The 22,596-nt window shown below is 43.9% G+C and overlaps 2 protein-coding genes across 2 annotated transcripts; both read right to left on the bottom strand.

The window, feature by feature from the left end:
• Window positions 1-292: 292 nt before the first annotated feature.
• On the bottom strand, window positions 293-5,804 carry LOC128741065 (uncharacterized). Its single transcript, XM_053836642.1, has 2 exons — window positions 4,386-5,804; window positions 293-4,333 (listed from the first exon to the last, which is right to left on the bottom strand). Exons 1-2 carry the CDS (start codon window positions 5,802-5,804, stop codon window positions 293-295), a joined length of 5,460 nt encoding a protein of 1,819 aa, XP_053692617.1.
• Window positions 5,805-7,201: 1,397 nt separating this feature from the next.
• Window positions 7,202-20,899, bottom strand: LOC128741632 (zinc finger protein 585B-like). Its single transcript, XM_053837587.1, has 6 exons — window positions 20,690-20,899; window positions 20,025-20,573; window positions 8,954-9,808; window positions 8,474-8,896; window positions 8,038-8,397; window positions 7,202-7,966 (listed from the first exon to the last, which is right to left on the bottom strand). Exons 1-6 carry the CDS (start codon window positions 20,810-20,812, stop codon window positions 7,556-7,558), a joined length of 2,721 nt encoding a protein of 906 aa, XP_053693562.1. The 5' UTR covers window positions 20,813-20,899; the 3' UTR covers window positions 7,202-7,555.
• Between the last annotated feature and the right edge of the window lie 1,697 nt (window positions 20,900-22,596).

The raw sequence follows: 22,596 nt of genomic DNA, 5'->3' as shown, positions 1-22,596 counted from the left end.
CAGCTGTTTCAGCCTCGGAATCCGGTAGACATGCCGCAGCTCGTTCAAGACGGTGGTGTGATTCCTGTGATGGAACCATTCGTGACAGTCCTTCACCACTAACCAAGCTACGTAATTGTTCTGCGATAAGATAATTGGATTACGTGCATCCATGGAGGCGTACTCGCACGCGCTGATCCTACCGTGCATCCGTAGAACTTGGTGCTCGTCGAGGAAAGGGTTTAGCTTGTATATCGAACTGGACTTCATCAACGACTTCTTGGACTTTTCTGCACTCGCGAGGATCCTGATTTCATCTGGATATGATTCTGCTTGTGCTTGTCGGAATAGGAAAATAGATGCCTGCCGCAGCTCGTCCGCCGTAAGCAGGCCATCCCTTCGTGACAATTTGGAGGGCCGCCTTCAGCTCTTTGCTCGCTGCCGTGAAATTCGTTCCGCGATCACTATAGATTTTAATTGGTACGCCTCGCCTTGCCATCATGTTTCTCAATGCTATTATGCAAGAGTCTGCACTGAGCGAGTGCGCGACTTCTAAGTGTATCGCGCGCACTGTTAAGCACGTCGTTAGCACACCCCAACGTTTCTCAACTCTACGCCCTACCACCACATTAATCGGCCCGAAATAGTCAACCCCAACAAAGGAGAAAGGTCTAGTGAACGCCGCCAGTCTTGCTTCCGGTAGATCACCCATTGGAGGAGGTTGTGGAACTGATTTCTCATTCTTACACATCTGGCACCCTGCTTTGACTTTGTTGAACAGCTGTTTCAGCCTCGGAATCCGGTAGACATGCCGCAGCTCGTTCAAGACGGTGGTGTGATTCCTGTGATGGAACCATTCGTGACAGTCCTTCACCACTAACCAAGCTACGTAATTGTTCTGCGATAAGATAATTGGATTACGTGCATCCATGGAGGCGTACTCGCACGCGCTGATCCTACCGTGCATCCGTAGAACTTGGTGCTCGTCGAGGAAAGGGTTTAGCTTGTATATCGAACTGGACTTCATCAACGACTTCTTGGACTTTTCTGCACTCGCGAGGATCCTGATTTCATCTGGATATGATTCTGCTTGTGCTTGTCGGAATAGGAAAATAGATGCCTGCCGCAGCTCGTCCGCCGTAAGCAGGCCATCCCTTCGTGACAATTTGTCGATCACGCAACGAAAATTGTGTTTGACGCGCAGCACTACAGCAGTGGCTCGAAGTAAACTCTGCCAACGGGAGAACCGTCGTACGTCTATCACTGGAGGTGGACTTGCTATGTGATGGAAGAGATTCGCGCGGAGTTCCTCACTCGTCGAGCTGCTCTGATGTGAATCCATCGGCCATCTTTCACTGTGCTCCCACAAGAACTTCGGTCCCTTAAACCATCTGCTTTCCTCTGTGAGATCTGGTTGCCGCTCCCACTTGGTAGCGTCGTCCGCTACGTTGTCCTTCGTGTTGATGTACCTCCAATCTGCCATTTCCGTCGTCTCAAGAATCTCACTAACACGAGCTGCGACGAACTGTGAATACCGGCGGTGATCTGACCGTATCCAGCACAGTACGTCACGTGAGTCACTCCAAAAAACTCGCTTATCGATCTTGTATGTTATGGACTTGGAGATTCGATCTGCCAACCGTACTCCGATGACCGCCGCCTGTAACTCCAGCCTGGGAATGGAGACGAATTTGAGGGGAGACACCCGTGCTTTTGCGCCTACTATGGCACATTCTACAGAACTACTCTGCTCCATGCGTAGATAGACTACAGCGGCGAATCCAGAGAGACTCGCGTCGACGAACGTGTGAAGTTGAATATTCGTTTCTGGAGTTAGCGATGTAATGGAGCGATAACAGCGAGGAATCCTGACATCTTGCACTTTAGGTAAAACCTCGATCCACTTCTCCCACTTCTCGTTGAGACTGTCCGGAATTTCGTCGTCCCAATCGATGCCGGATCTCCATATCTCCTGAAATAGAACCTTCAAGTAAACGAGTACGTTGGATATCAACCCGAGTGGATCGAAGACGGCCATGAGCGTTCGTAAAACCTCCCTCTTCGTGGGTTTACGCGTTCCAGCTAACAGGTCACGGTCGTGTTTCACCGAGAGCTTGTACGTGAACGTATCTGTTGCCGTGCACCACCACATTCCTAGGACCTTTTCTGTTCCTAGCTCTGGTCCCAAGTTGAGATTCTTCTCATCGGTCTTCGTTTCTTTCATTGCTTCCACCACAGCTGACGAATTCGAGATCCAGTTGCGCATTTCGAGTCCCGCTTGAGCATGAACATGCTTTACATCCTTCGCCAACTGAATTGCCTCCTCTTCCGTTTCCACGCTCGCCAACATGTCGTCCACGTAATGTTGTGTGATGATCGTCTGTGCTGCTTGCGGGTACTGGCCTGCGAAGTTGCTCGCGTTGAGATTTTTCACGTACTGTGCACAGGATGGTGAACAGGAGGTTCCGAATGGCATAACCTGTGTTACATACGTGCTAGGTTCGCCCTTTCCGTCGTCACTCCACAGTACTCGAAGGCAGTGTTGATCTCGCGCGGCCATCAGCATCTGCAGGTACATCTCCCTAACGTCACCACTAAGTCCAATTCGAAATTCGCGGAACCGGTAGAGAACGTAGTCCAGCGGAGTCAGCAAGTCCGGCCCTTTCAGCAGCATGGAATTGAGCGATACGCCGTTTGTCATTGCTGCTGCGTCCCAAACAAACCTGACTTTCCCCGGCTTATTCGGGTTGATAACCGGGAACAGCGGAAGATACCACACTCGTTCTTGCGGTTTCTGTAGTTCCTCGTTCGACAGCTTCCTTATGTACCCTTTCCGCCGATAGTCATCGATCTTCGCACGCAATACTTCGGCTAGCTTCGGCTGCTTCTTCATCCTATTCTCAAGGCAGTGGAACCGTCGCAGAGCCGCTGGTTTGCTGTTAGGTAGATGAACGTTGTCGTACTTCCACAGTAGTGGTACTTCGTATCTTCCGCTATCTGTTTGGGTGACCGACTGTAAAAGCTGTTGGGCACGTTCTTCTTCACCAGAGATCAGAGGCTTTTTCGACTTACAGATGCCCAGACCTTCCAAAGAAAAGTACTCCTGAATTGATTGCTGCAGCATGTGATCGGACGATTCGCTGCATGGACAGAATTCCACTGAATGGTATCCAACTAACGAGTCACTTGTACTGGAGCCTCCGTGCACAATCCAGCCCAGACGAGTCTTCGTTGCAATCGGCTCGAACATATTTCCTTCTCTTCCCTTAAGCGGCAGCGTGATGTTGGCATTGTCGATCCCGATTAGGATTCGAGGTTGTACATTGTTGTACGATTCGATAGGAATTCCCCGCAGGTGCCGGTATCGTTTAGCTAATTTGTGCACATCCACCGTCTGATGGAATAGATCCAGGTTGGAAATAGTATGAACTCCTCGTAGGCAGTATTTCTTCTGGATTTCTCCCGTTCCAGATACGTCGACGTCGAGTTTTAGTGAATCGTTTTCCAGCCGGCGCTTGTTCCCGGTCCACTTCAGGCACAGTGGCTCCGGGTTTCCTTGCAATCCCAATTCTTGGACTAGGGATGCATCAACCAACGTAAGAGATGAGCCATCATCTAGGAAGGCATACGTTTTGATGGATTTCTTCGGGCCATGAATGACCACCGGGACAACACGGAACAGTCCTTGGTTAGTCGACTTGTGGTGAGCATTGCACTCACGCACCGATGTGTTTTGAGTGCCTGCGTTGGAGTTCTGACCCTTACTGGAAGATGGGTTCGATCCCGCTCCATCCCGTTGGTAGTTGTGCAAAAGTTCATGGTGTTTGAACGTACAGCCGTTCTTTCCGCACACTTGTAGGGATTTGCAGCTGCCCTTATGCTTCTTGAGACATTTTCTGCAAATCATGAACTCCTTGATAATCGCCCATCGAGCATTGTACGAAAGCTCGCTGAATCGCTGGCACTTCTCCAACTTCGGACAATTTCCTTTACAAGCTACGCAGCCACCTGAGGAAGACGGACCGGATGGATTCCCTTTCGCTCGATGATCCGGTTTCTCCTTCGGATTGTCAGAGCTCTCCTCACTGTGCGTGTTGACGTAAGCTGAGTTCTTCTTGTTTCCTCGACCGGGAACCGCTTCACTGCAAGTCAGTCGTGCGATTGGACAAACTGTCTCTGCTAACTGGTACAGCCAAGCCGAAAATGCTATCAGGTTTACCCGAGGTAAATCACGGCGATGCTTGGCCCAGTCAACCTTGAAGGAAGGCGGTAGCTTGTCTACAAGCTCGTGCAGCAGAGCTACGTTGTAGGCGTATTCTTCAAGCTGACAAGCTTCGATAGTCGCACAGAGATTCTGCAGATATTATACCTGGGACATTCCCAGGATGCATCAATCTACACTTTACTGCTTCGTGTGCCTTGCCTTTAAGGCATTTTTGCAATCGGACCAGGTTTTCCTCCGACGTGTATCCACACAGGTTGGTCGTTGTTGTGAACGTTGAGTAAAACAACGGCCATTCTTCCGGAGTACCGCTGAATGAGGGAAGATCCCGCGAAACTGCTTGGCGAGCAGCGACTTGCTTGCGTGTTAAATTAATATCGTCTTCCTCTTCAATTGAAGTCTGCCTTGGTGTCGAGCGCCGTCTCGGGATAAAACCACCTTCTGCATTCTCTATCCTGTGGTTGGAAATTGGTTGCATATTTTGTGGCGTTTCGTGTGGATGAGATGACGCAGCAGCAGCTGGAGTGGAACTGCGTTGGATTCTTTGTGTAAATTGTTCCGGAACAACGTCAGCCCGTGGACAGTGCGTATCCTGTACATTCGCATTAACCGTCTCACTTATCCACTCAGAAACTCGTTGATTCGATCGCTCTTCCTCGACATCAGCAACAGGCGCGGTTTCGCGGACCATCTTCGTCATCAACTCGTGTCGCTTACGCAGATACTGACGCCGATTAGCTTCTTCCTCTTCCTGTATTTTCCTCTCGTCGTCCAAAATCTGCAACTCCATTTGCAACTGTCTTTGCTTGACGGACTGTCCGAAAATTGCTGCGGAATGCTGGCTCAAGTTATCCTCCAAAACTTGTTGGGCTTTCGGGGGATTATTAGTATGCACTGGATTCGGCAAAGGTTTCTGCGATCCTCCTACTGGAATAGTATTTGGAACTACATTTGGTATCGACGGAATCGGCTGAGTAAAACTAGATGGCACTGTGTTACACATATCATAAGTATTCACTCCCGGTAGTGACGCGTACGGATTTGACCAGCGGGACGATGGCACTGACGGCATAGTGCAAACAACTTGCATAGGCTGACAAGGAGGTATCGAATAAAGGGGTGACATAAACGAATAGGGTGGCAATAAGGCATTTGACGATATCAAAGAATGTGGTGGCATGAAATAGTGGGGCGGCATTTGAGAAACGGGTGGCATAGTAATGTTTTGCCCAATCGTAGGGTAAACTGTATTTGTCGGAAACATAGAGGTGACAGACATGCTCGTCACTATATCGGTGGCAGTACTCAACGGTGCCACACTGCTAGTACTTATCGGGCTAAGTGTACTTACAGACGGTACCGGCAGGGGAATAAATTTCGTCGACTTTTTGTTCTTGGTTTGCTGCTTCTCCATACAGACTGAGCAAAGCCAATCGTGATTCTCGACGTCTTGGTTGACCCCTACGCAGTCGAAGTGGTACCAGTCATCACACATGTCACACTGGACCAATCGGGAATTATCCAACTCGTTGCATGCCTGACAAGCATTCGGCGTCGTCTCGTTGGCACCTCTCGCTTCTGATTCATCCCGTTGCTTTGGCATCGTAATCTCGGCCAGAGATAAACGAAGTTTTTAAATTGTTGACGTAAAGCCAACGGGGAAAGAGGAAAAGAACAGCCAAGTTTTTGAATAACGATGATTGTGTATATTAAAAACTTCCTGTAAGTAGGACATAAGCATCAGTGGACTACAAATTATCGATTTACGGAAATCACTTACGTTTAGTGTTCTTAATCCCTTTTCTTGTCTATCTATTCTTCTCGTTCTATCCTTTCCTTCACTTTATCTAGTATTTAGTATCTATAAATTTAATATTCGATTACTTTCCTATAACCTTTCTATTTTAATACAATTTACCGCATGAAACAATGGCACGTGTAGAGGCGTGCACCGAACACCTCCGCAAAAAGCAATTGGTTTTGTATTCACTACTTATAAGTTCAGAATTAGATTAATGTTGCATGTTACACGTTATTTTTAATTTCTTACCGATAATTATATAGTTTTTTAATTAATTTTCCACTTGTAATTCCAATTCTTAGTATCTAAGTTAGATTTTAAGGTTAATCTGTGAAATCGACTCGTTAGCAATAATTCACTAATTTTAAGACAATATCATTACCAATTAAGTAGGCTTAAGTTTGATCATAAGTAGCCTTTAAGTACAATCTAGATAATAAGCAATTAATCGTTTAAGTACACAGGTATTTTATAAAATTATCAAATTCGAGCTGCTCGTAATTATATCACCGCACCACTATGACAAAGCGTTATCGAATGAAACCGGCAGCTTGTGACGTTTCTGACGTTGAGCGAGTTTACGTTTCGCTTCGCCCGGATATGGTTGATGCATGAACGTCGTCTTCGTGAGACGCGCCGACCGAGGGGTCGTAACACGTAGTTCTACGGACTTGAGACAAATAACTTTGCTTACGGAAGACATACGTGCACTTATCTTATTTGAACGAAAGGTGTTGCGGAGTACAAACGGATAGCGGAGAGTGGCGTAGGCGTACGAACCGCGAGTTGCAGGCACTATTTGGAGAGATTCCCATCATAAACCTGGCGAAAGTTGCGAGACTACGATGGACAGCCGGATGACTGTGCAGTGAAATCCGTTCACTCTAAGAACCCCCCGACACCAGGAATAGAGAGGCCCAACGTGCTCGAAGGCTTGACCAGGTTAAAGCCGATTTGCATGTTTCGAGACGCACAACGAACCAACTGGCGACGATTAGCTCAGGGCCGAGTACAATGGAGAGGAATTCTTGATACGGCAAGAGCCACGCCGGCTGTCGGTTGGTAAAGTAAGTATCTTTAGAATCAGAATCTGAAATGAAAAATTTATCGACGATCATGTCCCCTTAAGGCTATTTCTCTCGAACAATTGGAACCATTGGCAGTCTAATCAATGTTGATTTTCCTTTAATTTTTTCCCATTTTTGTATTAGTTTTTGCACTGGCTAACTCCCTCTTTTATCCTATGCTTTTCTGTTTTGTTTTTACTCATCTCCACATTCAGTGGCGTTGTCATCTGTCTACAGCGGAGCGGCAGAACTGTAGTACGAACGTTTTGCAAGAAAATCTATACTGAATTTCTCTGGTTTGTTATACTTTCCATTTTACCACACGATGTCAGACTTTATGACTTAACATTTTGCTCGCGTAATACACTAACACTGATCACGTGACTGATTCCTCACACTAAAACATAAATGAAATTCACGTATTTTTACCGGGACCTTGCGATTGTATCGCTTGGCATGCACTGTCCTTCCTTATCGCGCTGTGGTTCAGATTCCGTTGCTCGTTCCTTGCTCACACTCGGCTGCACTCTCACTGACTATTGTCTCAACAGGCGTCGGTTCCGCTGGCATTGTGGTGATTGTGGTGACTGATGGGGTTGGCGGTGGCGGCGACTCCGTGGGTACCTTTTCCACTACAGCGTTGCTGTTGTCGCTCGTTTGCGGTGGTGGTGGTGGTGGTTCATGTTCTTCCACCGAGTTTAGTTTGGTGTCAGTTTCTTTCGGCGGTGATGAACGACGGTCATCGCACTGTTCCTTAATCTCCGCAGCGTTGTTGCTTTCAGCAACAACCGAATCACGCAACTGCATAAATCTATTGTGCTTGTTTGCCATCTTCTGTTTGGGGGTGGAGTTCGTCGTTGTCGAAGCGAGGGGTTCCTCAGCGTCTTCAGAAAAGCTCTAGTATATGGTAAAGAATTAAAAAAATATGTGAAAAATATACTTGTGCAAGTATGAATCACAAGCCCAACCTTTTTTCTAGTAATTTGTTTGCAGTACAGTCGCTGATGGCGATACATGTGACTTCTAGTGGTAAAGCGTGCCGAACAATATCGACATATGTAGTTTTCCAACGACACAGGTTTCGATGGACAAATGGTCATGTGTCTACGTACGAATCCGGCTCCTTTGAATACCCTTTTGCAGTAACTGCAAGGGTGAAGAGGTTTTTTTTCTTTCGCAACCTTTTTATCGTCTTTAGTATCGACTTGTGGTTCTGCCTTGGGGGTTACACTCGTGTTACATTTACTGTTTTCCTGTTTTATTTTCGGTTGCCTTTTTGGGAGGTTTTCGGTTGGGTGTTTTTCCTGTTTAATGTTATCCGATTGGCGCTAGAAAAAAAAGTTTAATACTTTCGTTAGTTACAACCGCCTCATGCTGTAAATTATAGCGTGACCAATAACTTACACTATATTTACACGAAAGCTTCTGATGCTTCCTAAGATTGGCCCGGTTGGAGATGGTCATGCCACAGTGCTGGCACTTGACTTGTTTGTGTAGCTTACGGACAGTACAGCCACGCTGATGTTCCACTAAGCTCTCCCTTGCTGCGAACGCTTTCCGACAATATCCGCAAAGATAGTCTGCGGGCTGGCTGCTAATGCAGCGTTTTTCCTCATGTTTCAACCGATCGGAATTGCACACCAGCTGGCGGCAGTATTTACAGAAGGTTCTCCGTAGCTCCTTTTGTCCGTTGACAGAGTGATTCTCGGCGGATTTAGTGGTTTGTTTACTCTGGGGAGCTGGTTTGGGTGCTTGGTCAGCTGGAAGTAGTTTAGTTGCCACGGGAAATGTTGGATGAGCGGACCTGGTCGCTTTGATGGGTTGTTCCTTGAAAAAAGGGGGTTAATCAGTTATGCTAGATTCTGTGTGAGTATGAATTCTTACTTTCTGGTACTGTGTGCATCGCTCCCGCTGATGCCTTAGCAAATTGCTTCGGGAAGAAAATGCGTTGGGGCAGTAAGGGCATGGATGTTCTGATGTTGCTCGTCCCAGTACGCAGCGACCGTTGTGATGCTGATAGCGTGTTTTCTTGCTAACCTTTTGCGTACAGTAGACACACTGGGTTTCTTCTTCTGCTTCCAAATGGTCCTCCTCATCGATGGCGTTTTTGTTGACAGGAGACCGTGATTTTGGCTGCTGAACTTGAACAGGGACCTTCAGTTCCGCTTTAAAAAGCTCTTTTACATCGACGCATTTTACCCTTTGTTGAGCCTTTATCTCTCGGAGAATCTTGCATCTCTGGTGCTGGTGCTTGAGAAGGTTTGATCGATGTGAAAATGTATGATCGCAATATTCGCAAGTAGCCCGAAGCATTCTTTTTGATGGTATTTTTATTGGTTTCTGTTCTAACGATTTGTTTTGAAAGGTATTCTGCACCGGAGAGACTACACTCGTCCCAGCGACTTCAATAGATGGTGACGGGGTTGCTGTTTGATCTGCCTTAGACGGTTCATCAATGCCCTTAACTTTGCATACCTCACGGTACACACGGCACGTGTTGCGCAAATGACCCGGTAGGCTTCCACTGCGGACGAACGTCATATTACAGTACACGCAGCGAGGTTTGGAATTTTTACTTTTCAGCATCATACATTTGCCATTTCGGTGCTTGTAAGGTTTTTTCATTTTTTTCTTACAATGCTCACAACGCTGTTGGGTTGAACCGGCAGCCACGCTGTTGATAGCGCTACTTGCGTTCACCGGCTGATTGAGGACTGCATTTTGTTCATCCGGAATTTCCTGCAAAGCAATAACCGTTAAATAGGCTCTTTCCCTGATTCTTGCATCGATTTATACATTGAACAATATTTATCACAGTTTTTGTACAAACGGTTGAAGCTTTGATTTTAACTTTCTAAAATACATGTGTCTTGCGTAACAAACCGAAGATTTTCATTTTATTAGTTTGCTTTTCACAAAGCAATCACCATAGCAACGCTATGGTTTTGGCTTTTTATTCATCCATTTTCAAAATTATATTTTCGGACTATAAGGCAATCACCTTGGCAACGCATAAACGCAGCGCTAGGGGGGCTATCATTTTTCCGGACGAGCTTTTTTTCATAGTTATCGTAATTTAGTAAAATAAATTGGTAAGTGTTAAGATACTTCTTCCATCTGTTTCCTCATTTTTTTCCAAAAATAATTAAAAAAATTGTTTCCGCAATTTTATAAAACAATGCTAAGTTCATGAGATGCGCAAATTTGACAAAGGAAAGGTGCTTTCCTGGGATATGCTTGCGGAAAGTTTTATGGTTCCAAACGCTTTAGTTCTGTTTGTAAAATGAAATGAAAAAAATTCAAGCAACTCAATTACTCAACGATACACATAAAGCAAATTTTCCTTTATTACAGATATGATTTTAAAACTTTGTGCATTTACAGTCATTTTCTTAAAACTAATCCAGAACAAAGCAATCATCAAATAGGAAATGGCTTCAAAGCATCGCGAGAGTCCATACTAGAAATTCAAAGACGTAAATTCTACCATCATTAGAGCGAGTAAAATACCTTCAATAGAACAAGAACCACGTTAGAAAGAAACACTCATCTAAAAAAAGCAATTGAAGCATACCAGATTCGAATGAATGGGGGGCTCTTGTTTTATCTTGTTTCTACATTTGATAAAATTCAACAAAACGTCATCCGAAACAGACGAAATATCAGTAAATGCTTCCTTAACTTTGGCCACATGCCGCTGCAAAGTGGTCTTAGGTATTTGATGCATCCTTGCAGTACACCTTATCGTTTTATCTTCACACAAACAATCTTTAATGCCCTGAAGTAATGCCAGCCATTTACCTGGTTTTCTTGGACGTCGTCTAACCTAGAAAAATGACACAAAAATGTCAGTTGAGATACCACGCCCCTGGAATTGTCATCCCTTAGTAGGCTTAAAAATGATTTGACATTTTAAAATATGAACTTTAATACAAATGTAATAGCAATAAATACAAAAAATAATAATTTTGTGTAACTTAATTTAACATTCAATGTGTACATACCTACATATTTGTAGGTGGAATATTTTAGGATCCGTCGGAACCCAGAATTATGGTGATATACTTGAGCATTTTGTCAACAAAATGGAATAGCTCAAAATGGTTTGACTTGTTTCATTCCATTCATTTCTTGTCAATTTCTTATTTTAAACTTTTCTTCCTTAATAATTTAAGTACAAAAAATAAAGAGCTTAGGTGCTACTATCCCTTTTTCGGAACTTACGATATTCTAATTTCATCCGACTTACTTCGCGGCTGGCTGTTAAAGTACAGACCAACTGTGCAGTGCAGTCGTTTCCCGTCGGGACTCAAACATGCAACGACTGAGACTCGATAGGCCTGTATACTGCAGTACCTCGAGACCTACTCAGAGGTACGAGTACACCGCTACCACTAATATTGCGTAGAATACCTTTCAAACAAATAAAATATGTGCTAGAAAGACCACTCATTGGAAAAAATCGAAGAGCATGTCATTGTCATGTCATGAGGGCCGCAAACGCTTGCGTCTGCGTTGGATAAAACTCATCAAATCTGCATCCGAAACAACGGAAATATCGGGAAACGCATTCCTAATATTGTCTATGTAGCGTCGCAAGGTGGTTCTAGCTAACTGGTGAGTCCGTGCGGTCGATGCTATTCCTTTATGTTCCAACAGGCATTCTTTGATGCCCTGAAGTAGCGCAAAAACATTACGTTTTCGATGCTTTCCTTTTTTTCGGCGTGGAACGACCTAGAAAAGCAAAGAAAAGACGACTCTAAAATGTTCGATAAAATCAACTACTGCTTCGGGCAAGCAAACCAAGTTATCTAGGTGCTTTTTTTAGCTGAAGAATACAATTTTGATTCAATTTTTGATGTTTACAGAGTAAATTAAAATTATAAATTAACTAGGCGACTAACTTTTTCCTTGAAATTTTCAATCAAAATGTATCTGTTAAAGTTTACTACCTTCAAACTAATGCCTTATTTTGTTGGAATAGTAGGAATGGAAATAGATGACAACAACGAAATTTTGACGCTTCGAGTTTGAGCACTCGATGTGCAGTGGATCGTAGTAGTCGAGATGCGTCCAAAAGTACTGAATACTGATACTGACAGTTCGTTCCAAAATTCAAAGTTCAAGCTAAAGTTGCAAAAAGCTACGTTAGCCCTGTGGTCGTATCTAGAATGTCTGATTTTTCCTTCAATTACCGCGAGCACCCGCTAATATGAAATACCTACATGTCGTTCATGCTTGATAAAGCATGCATGTGAAAGGTTAGCAGATGTTCGATCATCACGGGCGCTACAGCCCCTGCTGCAATGTTGAGGACGGTACGAGCGGAACTCCATTCTGGGAGTGTCCCGCCACCACCAAAACAATGTAATTCTGCAGCCTTAAGAACGGAACGCGCAGAACTTCGCTCCGGGAATGCCTTGCCACCACTTAAACAACGCAACCCTGCAAAGACTAGGCGGAAGCCGCGAAACCTCGCAAGAGTCGTACGCAGCAACTACCTGTCAATAGCAGCCAACCTCAGAGGCTCAATCCGCCGTTAAATGCGGGTCGGACATCTGTACGCTGTACACGATCCGGGCGCTCGACTTAGCGAAAACGCTGCTGGTATCCGTTGGCCAAGCTACGATTCATTCATTATTGGATCAAGCTAAAAACGGCCAAGAGCCATGGATCAACGATACCTAGATCTTCAGTTTATCCGGCGCCTACGGTAAGTTATTATATTGATAGTAGGGTAATCAACGTATTTTGGACTCCATCAGCAGCTGTACATAATTTGGACACTTACAGCAAAATCAAATGGAAGTGTTTAAATTATGTATAGCTACTGATGGGGCCCAAAATAGATTGGTTACCCTAGAAGGTTCCAAGCTTAGGGCTGCCATTCTGTTAAATAAGAAAATAATCGAGAATTAAAAAAAAAACGTATCCAATTTAATTCTGCTATGTATATTTATTCTTGATAGATACGTATTTCGCCTACGAGTGTCTGTTTTCAAACTCACTGATGAAGCCTGCAAGTCGTAGGCGAAATACGCACGTGTCAAGAATAAATATACGTAGTAGAATTAAATTGGATAAGTTTCTTTTTATTTAATTCCAGGTTTCGTATTCTACTAAGACGCTCCAAAAACTTCAGTTAAGAAAATAACATTTTCTCCAATTATAGAATTCATTCAACGCGACGTCGTTGCCATTTGAGTCATATTTAATCTCGATGATTAGAAAGAAGGAGACTGCAGGAGATAGTCGCTCCATTAACCTACTTTCCAGGGGACAAGGACGAAATACTATCGCTCGACTCGAGGTTGATGAGCTCGAGCGGTACTGTAGGGCAGTCAACTCCAATCAATGATAATAAAGCACGGGTTAGGTAGATCGTTCAAACGTATTGGCCAGCCTGTATCATACAGTAAAAGCAATCGAAGCGCTCGGGAACTACGGCACAACGTTTGTTTCGTTGCTATAGATCCTATATCCCATATAGATGCTATAGATTCGTTGCGAATCTTACGATCCGGAAAATATAAATGTCTGTTCAGAATTCAGAAAACTGCGGATACATTCCGTTGGCAAGTGTTTGCGAAGATGTTTAATCTTTGTATTAGTTCTTTGAGTTCTTATATTGCATAATATAGCTCTAAGATGTTGTACATAAAAGAGTCATAGCCGGAAACTGAAACAAATAGTTTTTATGGTCGTATTGGATTTTATTTAACTGAATAAAAACATTATCTCCACTGCGCTTATTCTATAGGTGGGCAATATGGCTCTTTTGTGTGAGTGGCTCTGAACCGTCTATTCTCTGCTGCAAACCGATTCGAATATGGTCGGTGTTAAGTCAGTGGCAAAATTCTGACTTCGAAAAAAACGCATTCAAAGTTTGCTGCATTCGAAATCATCTTCTAACTCTCGAGCAGTTAAATCGATCAGTCCAGTCGATCAGTTTAATCGAGTAGTCTAGTCGAGCACTTGAGTCGAGCAGTCAAATCGAATGGTTTAGTCAAGCAGTCGGATCAAGCGGTTAATTCGAAAAGTTGAGTCGAGTAGTCCAGTCGAGTAGTTTATTCGAGCAGTTGAGTCGAGTAGTCCAGTTGCTCGAGCTCCAGCTAAGTCGAGTCGAGTATTCCAGTCGAGCAGTCGAAGCAAACAGAAGTTAAGCAGTTGAGTCGAGCAGTTAAGTCGAGCAGTTAAGTCGAATAGTCTGGTCGAGTACTTGAGTCGAGTCGAATGACTTAGTCAAGCAGTCGGGTCAAGCGGTTAAGTTGAACAGTTGAGTCGGGCAGTTCATTCGAGCAGTCGAGTTGGGCAGTTAAACCGAGCAGTCAAGTCGAGCAGTTTAATCGAGTAGTCTAGTCGAGCAGTTGAGTCAAGCAGTTGAGTCGGGCACTCGAATCGTATAGTTTAGTCAAACAGTCTAGTCGAGCAGTTAAGTCGAACAGTTGAGTCGAGTAGTCCAGTCGGGCAGTTAAGTCGAGCTGTCGAATCAAACAGCTAAGTCAAGCAGTGTAGTCGAGCTGTCAGTTGAGTCGAGCAATCAAATCAAGTAGTCTAGTCGAGCAGTTGCATCGAGCAATCGGGTTGAGAAGTTGAATCGAGCAGCCGATTCGAATAGTCCAATCAAGTAGTTGAGTCAAGCAGTTATTTCGAGCAGTCGAGTCGGGTAGTCCAGTCGAGCAGTCTAGTCGAGCAGATGAATCATGCTGTTCAGTCAAGCAGCCCAGTCGAGCAGTAGAATCGAACACTCCAGTCGAGCAGTTCAATCGTGCAGTTGCGTCGAGCAGTCGGGTCGAGTAGTAAGTCAAGCAAATGTGTCAAGCAGTCGAATCGAGCAGTTAAATCGAGCTGCTCAGTCAAGCAGTCAAGTCGATCTGTCCAATCAAGCAGTCGAATCGAACAGTTCAGTTAAGCAGTACAGTCGAGCAATCAAATCGAGCAGTCTAATCGACCAGTCCAGTGGAGCAGTCTAGTCAACCAGTTGAGCAAGCGAGCAGTCCAGCAGCCGTCCAGTAAGGTGACTGAGAATACAACCCATTGCTACGAAAGCATGACGTCCTGTCAGGGACCTGTTTTTAGTTACCGATAAGCCTCTTGTGACAGTTGGGCAGTTTAGTCAAACTGTCTCCTGTCAGAGACGTGGTTTTCGGTACAGACATAAGCCTCTTATATAAATAGATTTTTATGTTTGGTCACTAAAATCTAATCAAAAGGGATGTCTCGTACGAACATATAGGTATACTTTAATTTCGAGTATACCCAGGTAACCGCTAAGCACTGAATTAAGCTTGAAAGCTGTTCTATATTTGCAAGTTACATGCTGCCAGATATAATTCAGCATTGTCAAAGCATAGCAGCTTTAAAATGGCATTCTCAATGCTGAATTAATATTTACTTGAAGCACTATGAAAAGCTGATTAGATGCTCTAAGCAAGCTTTATTGCCGTTATCGGCATCAAAAGAGATTTTGAACACTGCTCACACTTGCAGGAAATCTTCTTGCGAACGTACTCGTGATAACAGAAAAAATGCTTCCCTCTCTTTTTGTCTTACGCAAAATCCTGCACCGCCGATTGAATAAACATCAACACGAATCTATAGGGCATATGCATACGGATAATATGCAAGAAATATTTCTATACATGTATGCCATCACATAAAAAGAAAATAAAAGGTAGGTAATTCTCCCAAAGCGCAACTTATGAAAGATATGTGAAAAACAAAATCTTTCCCTCCATTCCGCCTTGATAAGCAAATCAAACATCCGAGTTAAGAATTTTGGTAATTTAAGTAGAGCTATTGGCAGCTGACTCGCAACTACCGTTTACAGATCAACTGGTAAAGGCGTTGCCCTACTCCTCTATTCCCATTCCTATCGACAGATTGGCTGGCGGTTCAATTCTAACCGAAAAAGAAAATAACAAAAAGCAATCTTGAAACGTCAACAAAGTACTCCATATAAGCATAACAGAGAGAAAAGATAAAAAAGGATGTACAATATATTTTTCGCATTTTTTTATGTTTGACGTTTTACCGTTACGCAACAGGCGTTACGTTTTATGACTTTTGTAAAGCTCCAAGCACTAATGTAGCCGGATATTTCGCCAAAACCGGCTTTCTAGCAGCTTTTTATAGGCATATTGAACTATGCTGCACGATATGGTGTGCACCATAGGCTAATAAAAAGCTCGATTTCTGCTTCTTTAAGTGCTCACTGGTTACTTGGGTATTCTTACAATTATCGATATAATCGGCTGAAAGAATGGTTGCTCTTTTCTACAAACTCATTATACGTTCAGGACATCAATTTGTACGATAGGTCCGTTCTGATACATAGAAAAATCATCAGCGGGGAGACCTGTGTTGGTTGTGACTTTCCCAAACGAGCCTGACGCACCATACCTTGCCTGGGCTACCGATCCCTTTAATACAAACCGTGGCTCGAGCGCCATATTGATTATCGAATTCTCCAATTCCATTGAATGCCACGAGTTTCAAGGACGCGGAAAAGTCCTTTCCTATGCCTGGTGTTGCTCTCTAGTACCCCGCTTCAACATTAAGGATCTTACGCTACAATAACATAACGGCATGCTAGCAATTCCATATACTACGAGCGACTAACATACTTTGCCAATGCTCTCTCTGCGGTCGTCTGAACGGAGTATGACACATCGCAGCCGCATTATGAAGCCGAAGAAGTCCACACAGAATTCTCGAAGCTGGAATACCTCAAGGAAATCGGAGTTCTTCTAGGCAGGCAAATTCCTGAAGAATTGGATCGTTCTTTTCACTCGATTCAGTTGAACCTTTCTTTGGAGCTAGATCCGGATTGCTTTTCTTTCGCCCGCTAGACGGTGAATTCTCGTGACGTCGGGTGAAAGTTGACGCCTGATGTTGCTGCTGTTCTTCGGTAGTCGCAGAAGGTTTTCGGGGGTGATCCTCGTGCTGTGACTTGACTGACGTTGTTGTGGTGGGGGTCCTCTTCGTCCACCGCCTTCATACCTTGCAGGTCCACGTCGGAATCTATTGCTTAGGTTTTCCATGTTACTTGAAAAATTATTCTTTGGGTAAAATTTGTCGTTGGGGTTTGGCGAACACTGTTCCAGAAACAAATTTGACGACGCAAACTGGTTTTAGGTTCAATGTTCAAATAAAAAAAACTGATAGAAGGGAAGGAATAGTTTACACTTTCACATTTTTTTTTTTACTTTCAGGACATCAACTTGGTCTAGGTTCATTAGAAACAAATAAATCTTCAACCGTTCGATGGGAAGACCCTGTCACTTTTTTTCTACTGTCGAGGATGTTGAATTCGCAAGTGTTTTAATTTGGCGTCAAGGGCCTGGAAAACCAAATTGATTGATTGATGCAAAATATCTCTTAAATCCATTGAAAAGTGGCTGAATTACAAACGTGTAAAATGTAACCGCTTTTCGTTACATGTTCATTTCTCGTACTTCTAAAATGCACCCCAATATAGAAAACAAAAACGTAGTTCTACGTTAAAAATGTAAAATAGAGCACAGCGTTTAGCGTTTTGTATTTCCAGCCTTTCGTTAATTTTCATTCTTCCGTAGAGAACCAGTACAGCCAATTGATCACGCTTGAATTAAAATAAACGGTGTTACAATAAAAGACTTGTAACACCACATTTTAGAATTGTTTAACAGTCATTTTATTTCTAGGAATCATTTTTACATTGTCTGGTTGATTCTTTTCATGCTTGCGGAATTCCTCTCAAAAGGTTAACTTGACTTGGTTAGTTAAGTAACAAATTACTAAACTATCTTATTCTAAAACATTGTGGAATTTTTACAGCCACAAACCAAGAATACTACAACGTGTGGTTTGTCTGTAGTTCGTACCTAGCAGCATGCTGTTGTGTAGACAAATTTGATCAAACAGCATTTACCATCTATTCATCCTTAAGTTACAGCTCAATTCAACCCAAATCATCCTTCCAAATTATCGGCAATCGCGTCCAGAAACTGAAGCGTGGAATAGCTGGTAAAGTTCGTCGCAATCGTCCGAATGGTTTCATTTCGCTGTTCCGTTTCGCCGCACCTAGAAGGACCCTGACCGGCTAGGTATGCTGCCAGTTTGGTTTGCGCTTCCTGATGCTCCTGTTGAAACATTCGAAACACGTTATGCGGATCGGCATGATGAGCGGTGAGTATTCGTGCCATTCGATAGTGCCACTCCTTAGCTTGGCTGTAGGTATCGGGAACGCCTTGCACCATGTTGGCATGCAGGGACCAGAATGTCGGAGTAAAGAGCGGTCGATTGCGCAGCGGTACTCCGTCCGCTGCCATCAGCATGACTTTACCGAAAATGTAATTTTCAGCGAAATCGTCCAGAAATTTGTGCAATTCTAGGGGAGAATTGCTTTTCAGTATGTGGAAAGCGTCCGGTATATGCTCGGCTGGCAGGAATGCTATCGCTTTTACACGTTTATAGTTCTGTAAGAGCCAATGGTTCTTTTCGAAAGACGGGCTAAGTCGGTGCTTTTCCACTGAACGAAACAAATGATGAACAAAATGAAAGAAGCATGCCGATTGACGGCATTGGGGAAATTCTGCCTCTAGTGCATTAACCAAGGGCTTTTCGAAATCTGTCAATACGACGGTTGGGTTCAGTTTAGTATCGGTACTCTGCGCTATTTGCTTAACTTTCTGCAGTATTTGACGGTAAAGAGACTCGGACGATGAAGACATTAAAACATAAATCACTGCACTTAACTGCTGATGGGAAGGACCCATGCTACCGTGTATCGTAAATAGTTGGCGCTGTAGGCCCGTCTTAGTCGAAAACGTTGATGCTGCCAGCCAGAATGTGGCCGAAGACAAGACTTTTATATCGGAATGGGTGGCAAACACGAACGCCGCTTGATTGTCAACCTTAACAACATCTTGGAAAAATTGCGCACCATCCAAGGATTGTACGCATTCGAAAGGCACAACGATTGTATCCAAAGAAACCGTTTGCTCCGGAGGATGTTCCTCTCCACGGGCGCGCTTAATGATTTTTCGTTGAGCACTCTTGCTTAACCACGATTGACTTCCTGGAGAGCTGGTTGCGCCAAATACTTGACGAATAATCTCAGATGGTTTGCTGCTGTCGGAAGCTGCACACTCTTTCAGCAGATTTCTCTGCTTAATTGCCTGTATTCGCAGTGGATCGGGCTCATGTGTGTGCAAACTTTTGTACGCTAACAATTCATGTTTGTTATCAAAATAATCAGTCGTTACTCTGGCTGAGCATTTCGGAGCTTGTTTGCCATCTGCTTTGGACGACTGACCCTTGCATTCCCAGTAGCATCTGTTCCCTTTCTGAAAGGCCAAGCATTAGCGAGTTTTTTACGGAACGAAGATCGCATTTCATTACCTGTGTATTCCGGTAGAAAACATACCCGTCCAATGCCAAGAGATCCTTGCCTCTTGATGTTTTCAGCACTTCCAGCTTACCCGTTGTGTCTGTATCACATTCATCACTCGGCTGGCAAGAAGAAACAAAAAAATAAGCACACAATTGGTCCGTTTGCCTTACAAATGTCCAAAGGAAAAACAACTCGAATCACAAACACATTTCGAAAAACACTCCCGGATCGCTGGACAGAACAACAAAGGTTGTAACGGTTTTGTTTTGCGCAATATGATATCCACCTTGGAAAAATTACCCTACAAAATTCCGGTAAATTCATTCCCTTCATCTAAGGCTACACTAATTTCTTCAAGACTTCTTTTAAGCCTCTGATTTGTGTGCGTTTAATCGAATAACCGTTAGTAGTAAGAGCCCACAAATGATACGCACTCAATGGGGTGAGGCCACCCCAATTATTCTCCATTATTCATTCTACTTCAAATCACTACTTAGATACTAATTAAGTTAAACATCGATGAAAAATCAAATCATTCACGCCCTATTATAGCAAAAAAAAAAAAACAAACAGACTTACCTGTCGAATTCGTTTGCTGAATCGTTCCGGTTCCGCTGATTGTTTCTTCTTTAATTTCTCGCTTTTTTGGAAGCTTGTCGACGATTCACCGAGCTCCGGCTGTAGGTGAACTTGTCCTATGGATACCATCGTACTGTTCGCACTTGTATCCATGCAGCTAGTGTCGTCCGGTTGCTCATAGTACTGGCCGGTATTGTGCACAACGGTCATAGCACCTTCCCGGATGGTTCGGGGGTTCTGTATTACCCACTGGTTCTCTGGCGGTGGAATTTCGCACTCGTAATCGTAATCGAATTCTACCTCTTCCTTGATAGCAGTAATGTGCTCGTATGCACTGTCGTCCTGCGCTTGAGAAATATGCTGCTGCTGCTGCTGCTGCTGTTGCTGATGTTGTTGGTTTTCGTTAGGCTGGGAGGGTGCACCATCACGAAAACAGTCTCGCAACTTTGCATCGGTGCGTCGACAGAGTCTGCGGAATGAATGCGCTAAACTGAGCGTAATCAAACAGTCCGGACATATTTGCTGCGGCAGACCATCGTCACTAGACACCTGAAACGGGATAGGAACGATCGTAAAAATAGAAAATATAGGAAAATTCGAACCCACAAAAACAGTAACTGTTCCCCTTTTTTTTCGAGCACCATTGCTGCTGCTGCTGTACCCACCTGAGTGTCTGTGCAGCAAGTGATCATGTTGGCAATAACTTCTTGGCTAACTTCTGCAACGGCAAACAACGGATACCGACGAAAATCATCGCTTCGCGAACAAATACGACACCAACCGTCCATCGTAGCTAATTTTAACGTTCACGGAACGGCTTTCACGAACTTTTCACCATTTAAAATGTCGCTGAAAAACAGAAGCGAACAAACTGGAAAAAAACCTACAATGACAAGATGCCGGCGGGATTCGGGATACGAAAAAGTTCAGCGCTGAACAGGGTGTGTGGCGCGAATGTTCTGAAGGGCTCACGAATGTCAGTTTTAACACTGACATTCGTGAGCCCTTCAGAAACGCGCGTCTCTTCCGACTGCTCAGGGATCATGAAAAAGTTACGTTAGGTTTTTGTGGTCGAAAATCTTGCGATCTGGAAATAAAATTCTAAACCGAATATTTTAAATTTCCCACCGACCCACGTCCGTTCAAGTGTATACGATAGTCCAAAAACGGCTTCAGTCCTTTCAAGCAGGATATTAATACTGAAGTTTTTTGGAGCGTATTAGTAAAATACGAAACCTGAAATTAAATAAAAGATAACTTTTTCAAATTTAATTCTATACTATTTTTATTGTTTGGCGACAGATAAGTATTTCCTACACGCTTCAAAAATTTGACCAACTTTCACAAAAAGTGGAAAAGCTCAAAACATGTGTATTTTTTACACACTATTTGGAGTAACTCTTACTCCACAGACTAACAGACGTAACACTGAAGCCCCATTCCACGCATAATCTGCCATAGCTGATCTCGATCGATCGCGTCATACGCCGATTTGAAGTCGATGAATAAATGATGCGTGGGCACGTAGTATTCGCGACATTTCTGCAAAACTTGCCGAGGCGCGAAAATCTGATCCCTGGTGGCACGGACCCATGAATCCCGCTTGATATTGCCCCGCGAACTCCTTTGCAAATGGGGAAATAATCGATGACATAAAAGTTGGGAGGGTACCTTGTAGGCGGCGTTCAACATTGTGATTGCGCGCTAATAGAGGTTTTTCTTCAAAATTTTTTTTCAAAAGCCATATCGTCACCTTCACGTTCAGCTACATCGCTGTTAAGGTCTTTTTCTTCTTCAGCATAGAGCCGGGGTGGCTCGTGCTGTTTAAAGCACCTTCAACTCGGTCTGGGGCCACTCGCCGCCAATTTCCTAGTCGTCTCAGAAGTCGCAAAACGCTTTCGACCTGGGGTGACATTGCGCATCTCGTTTCGAGTGATTTTGGTTCATTTCGACCACGTTAAACAAATGGGCGTCTCGAACGAAAATCAGTATGTCCTCCGTGAGCAGCGTTACGACTTCAAGTCCATAAAGAACTACTAAAGGTCTAATAAGGGTTTTGTACATTGTTAGCTTCGTGCGGCGGCGTATGCTTCCTGATCGTAGCGTTTTACGAATGGCAAAGTAGGCCCGATTTCCCGCTTGGATGTGCCGCTGGATCTCCTTTACTAGTGTTGTCCGCGGTCCCCAGCGATCCCAAGTACACGAACTCTTCTACACGGAGAATAAAAATGTAGTTTCAACCATATTTATGGTTGTTTTACGCACAAACCGAAATTTCATTTTGTTTCAAACTGAAATGCATGATTGAAATGAAAATACAGTCAACTTTCGTTCGTTGGGCTATCTTTAACTGGGCTACGTTTTAATCGGGCTCCCGTTAATTGGGCTATAGCCCATCTAAAACGAAGTCAAACGTCATTTCTGACAGCGTATTTTTTCTTCCGAGGGGCTCTTGAATGTAGTTCATTCAAGTGTGGAAAATAATTTATATAGAAAATATTAAAATTAATTGAATGAAACACAATTGCATCATATCGTTTTCCGATCCCTTATGAACTTGTCCCTCCTATTT

The sequence above is a fragment of the Sabethes cyaneus genome, chromosome 3 (assembly GCF_943734655.1).
Source record: "Sabethes cyaneus chromosome 3, idSabCyanKW18_F2, whole genome shotgun sequence".
NCBI classification, from domain to species: Eukaryota; Metazoa; Arthropoda; class Insecta; order Diptera; family Culicidae; genus Sabethes; species Sabethes cyaneus.
This window is presented reverse-complemented; position numbering and strand designations above follow the sequence as displayed.

Coding starts and splice junctions, on each gene's coding strand:
- LOC128741632 (XM_053837587.1), bottom strand. CDS start 20,812: ATGGACGGTTGGTGTCGTATTTGTTCGCGAAGCGATGATTTTCGTCGG. Junction 8,897..8,953: donor GATGCACACAGTACCAGAAA/GTAAGAATTCAT, acceptor CCTTTTTTCAAG/GAACAACCCATCAAAGCGAC. Junction 8,398..8,473: donor AGCTTTCGTGTAAATATAGT/GTAAGTTATTGG, acceptor TTTTTTTTCTAG/CGCCAATCGGATAACATTAA.
- LOC128741065 (XM_053836642.1), bottom strand. CDS start 5,804: ATGCCAAAGCAACGGGATGAATCAGAAGCGAGAGGTGCCAACGAGACG. Junction 4,334..4,385: donor AAGGCAAGGCACACGAAGCA/GTAAAGTGTAGA, acceptor TAATATCTGCAG/AATCTCTGTGCGACTATCGA.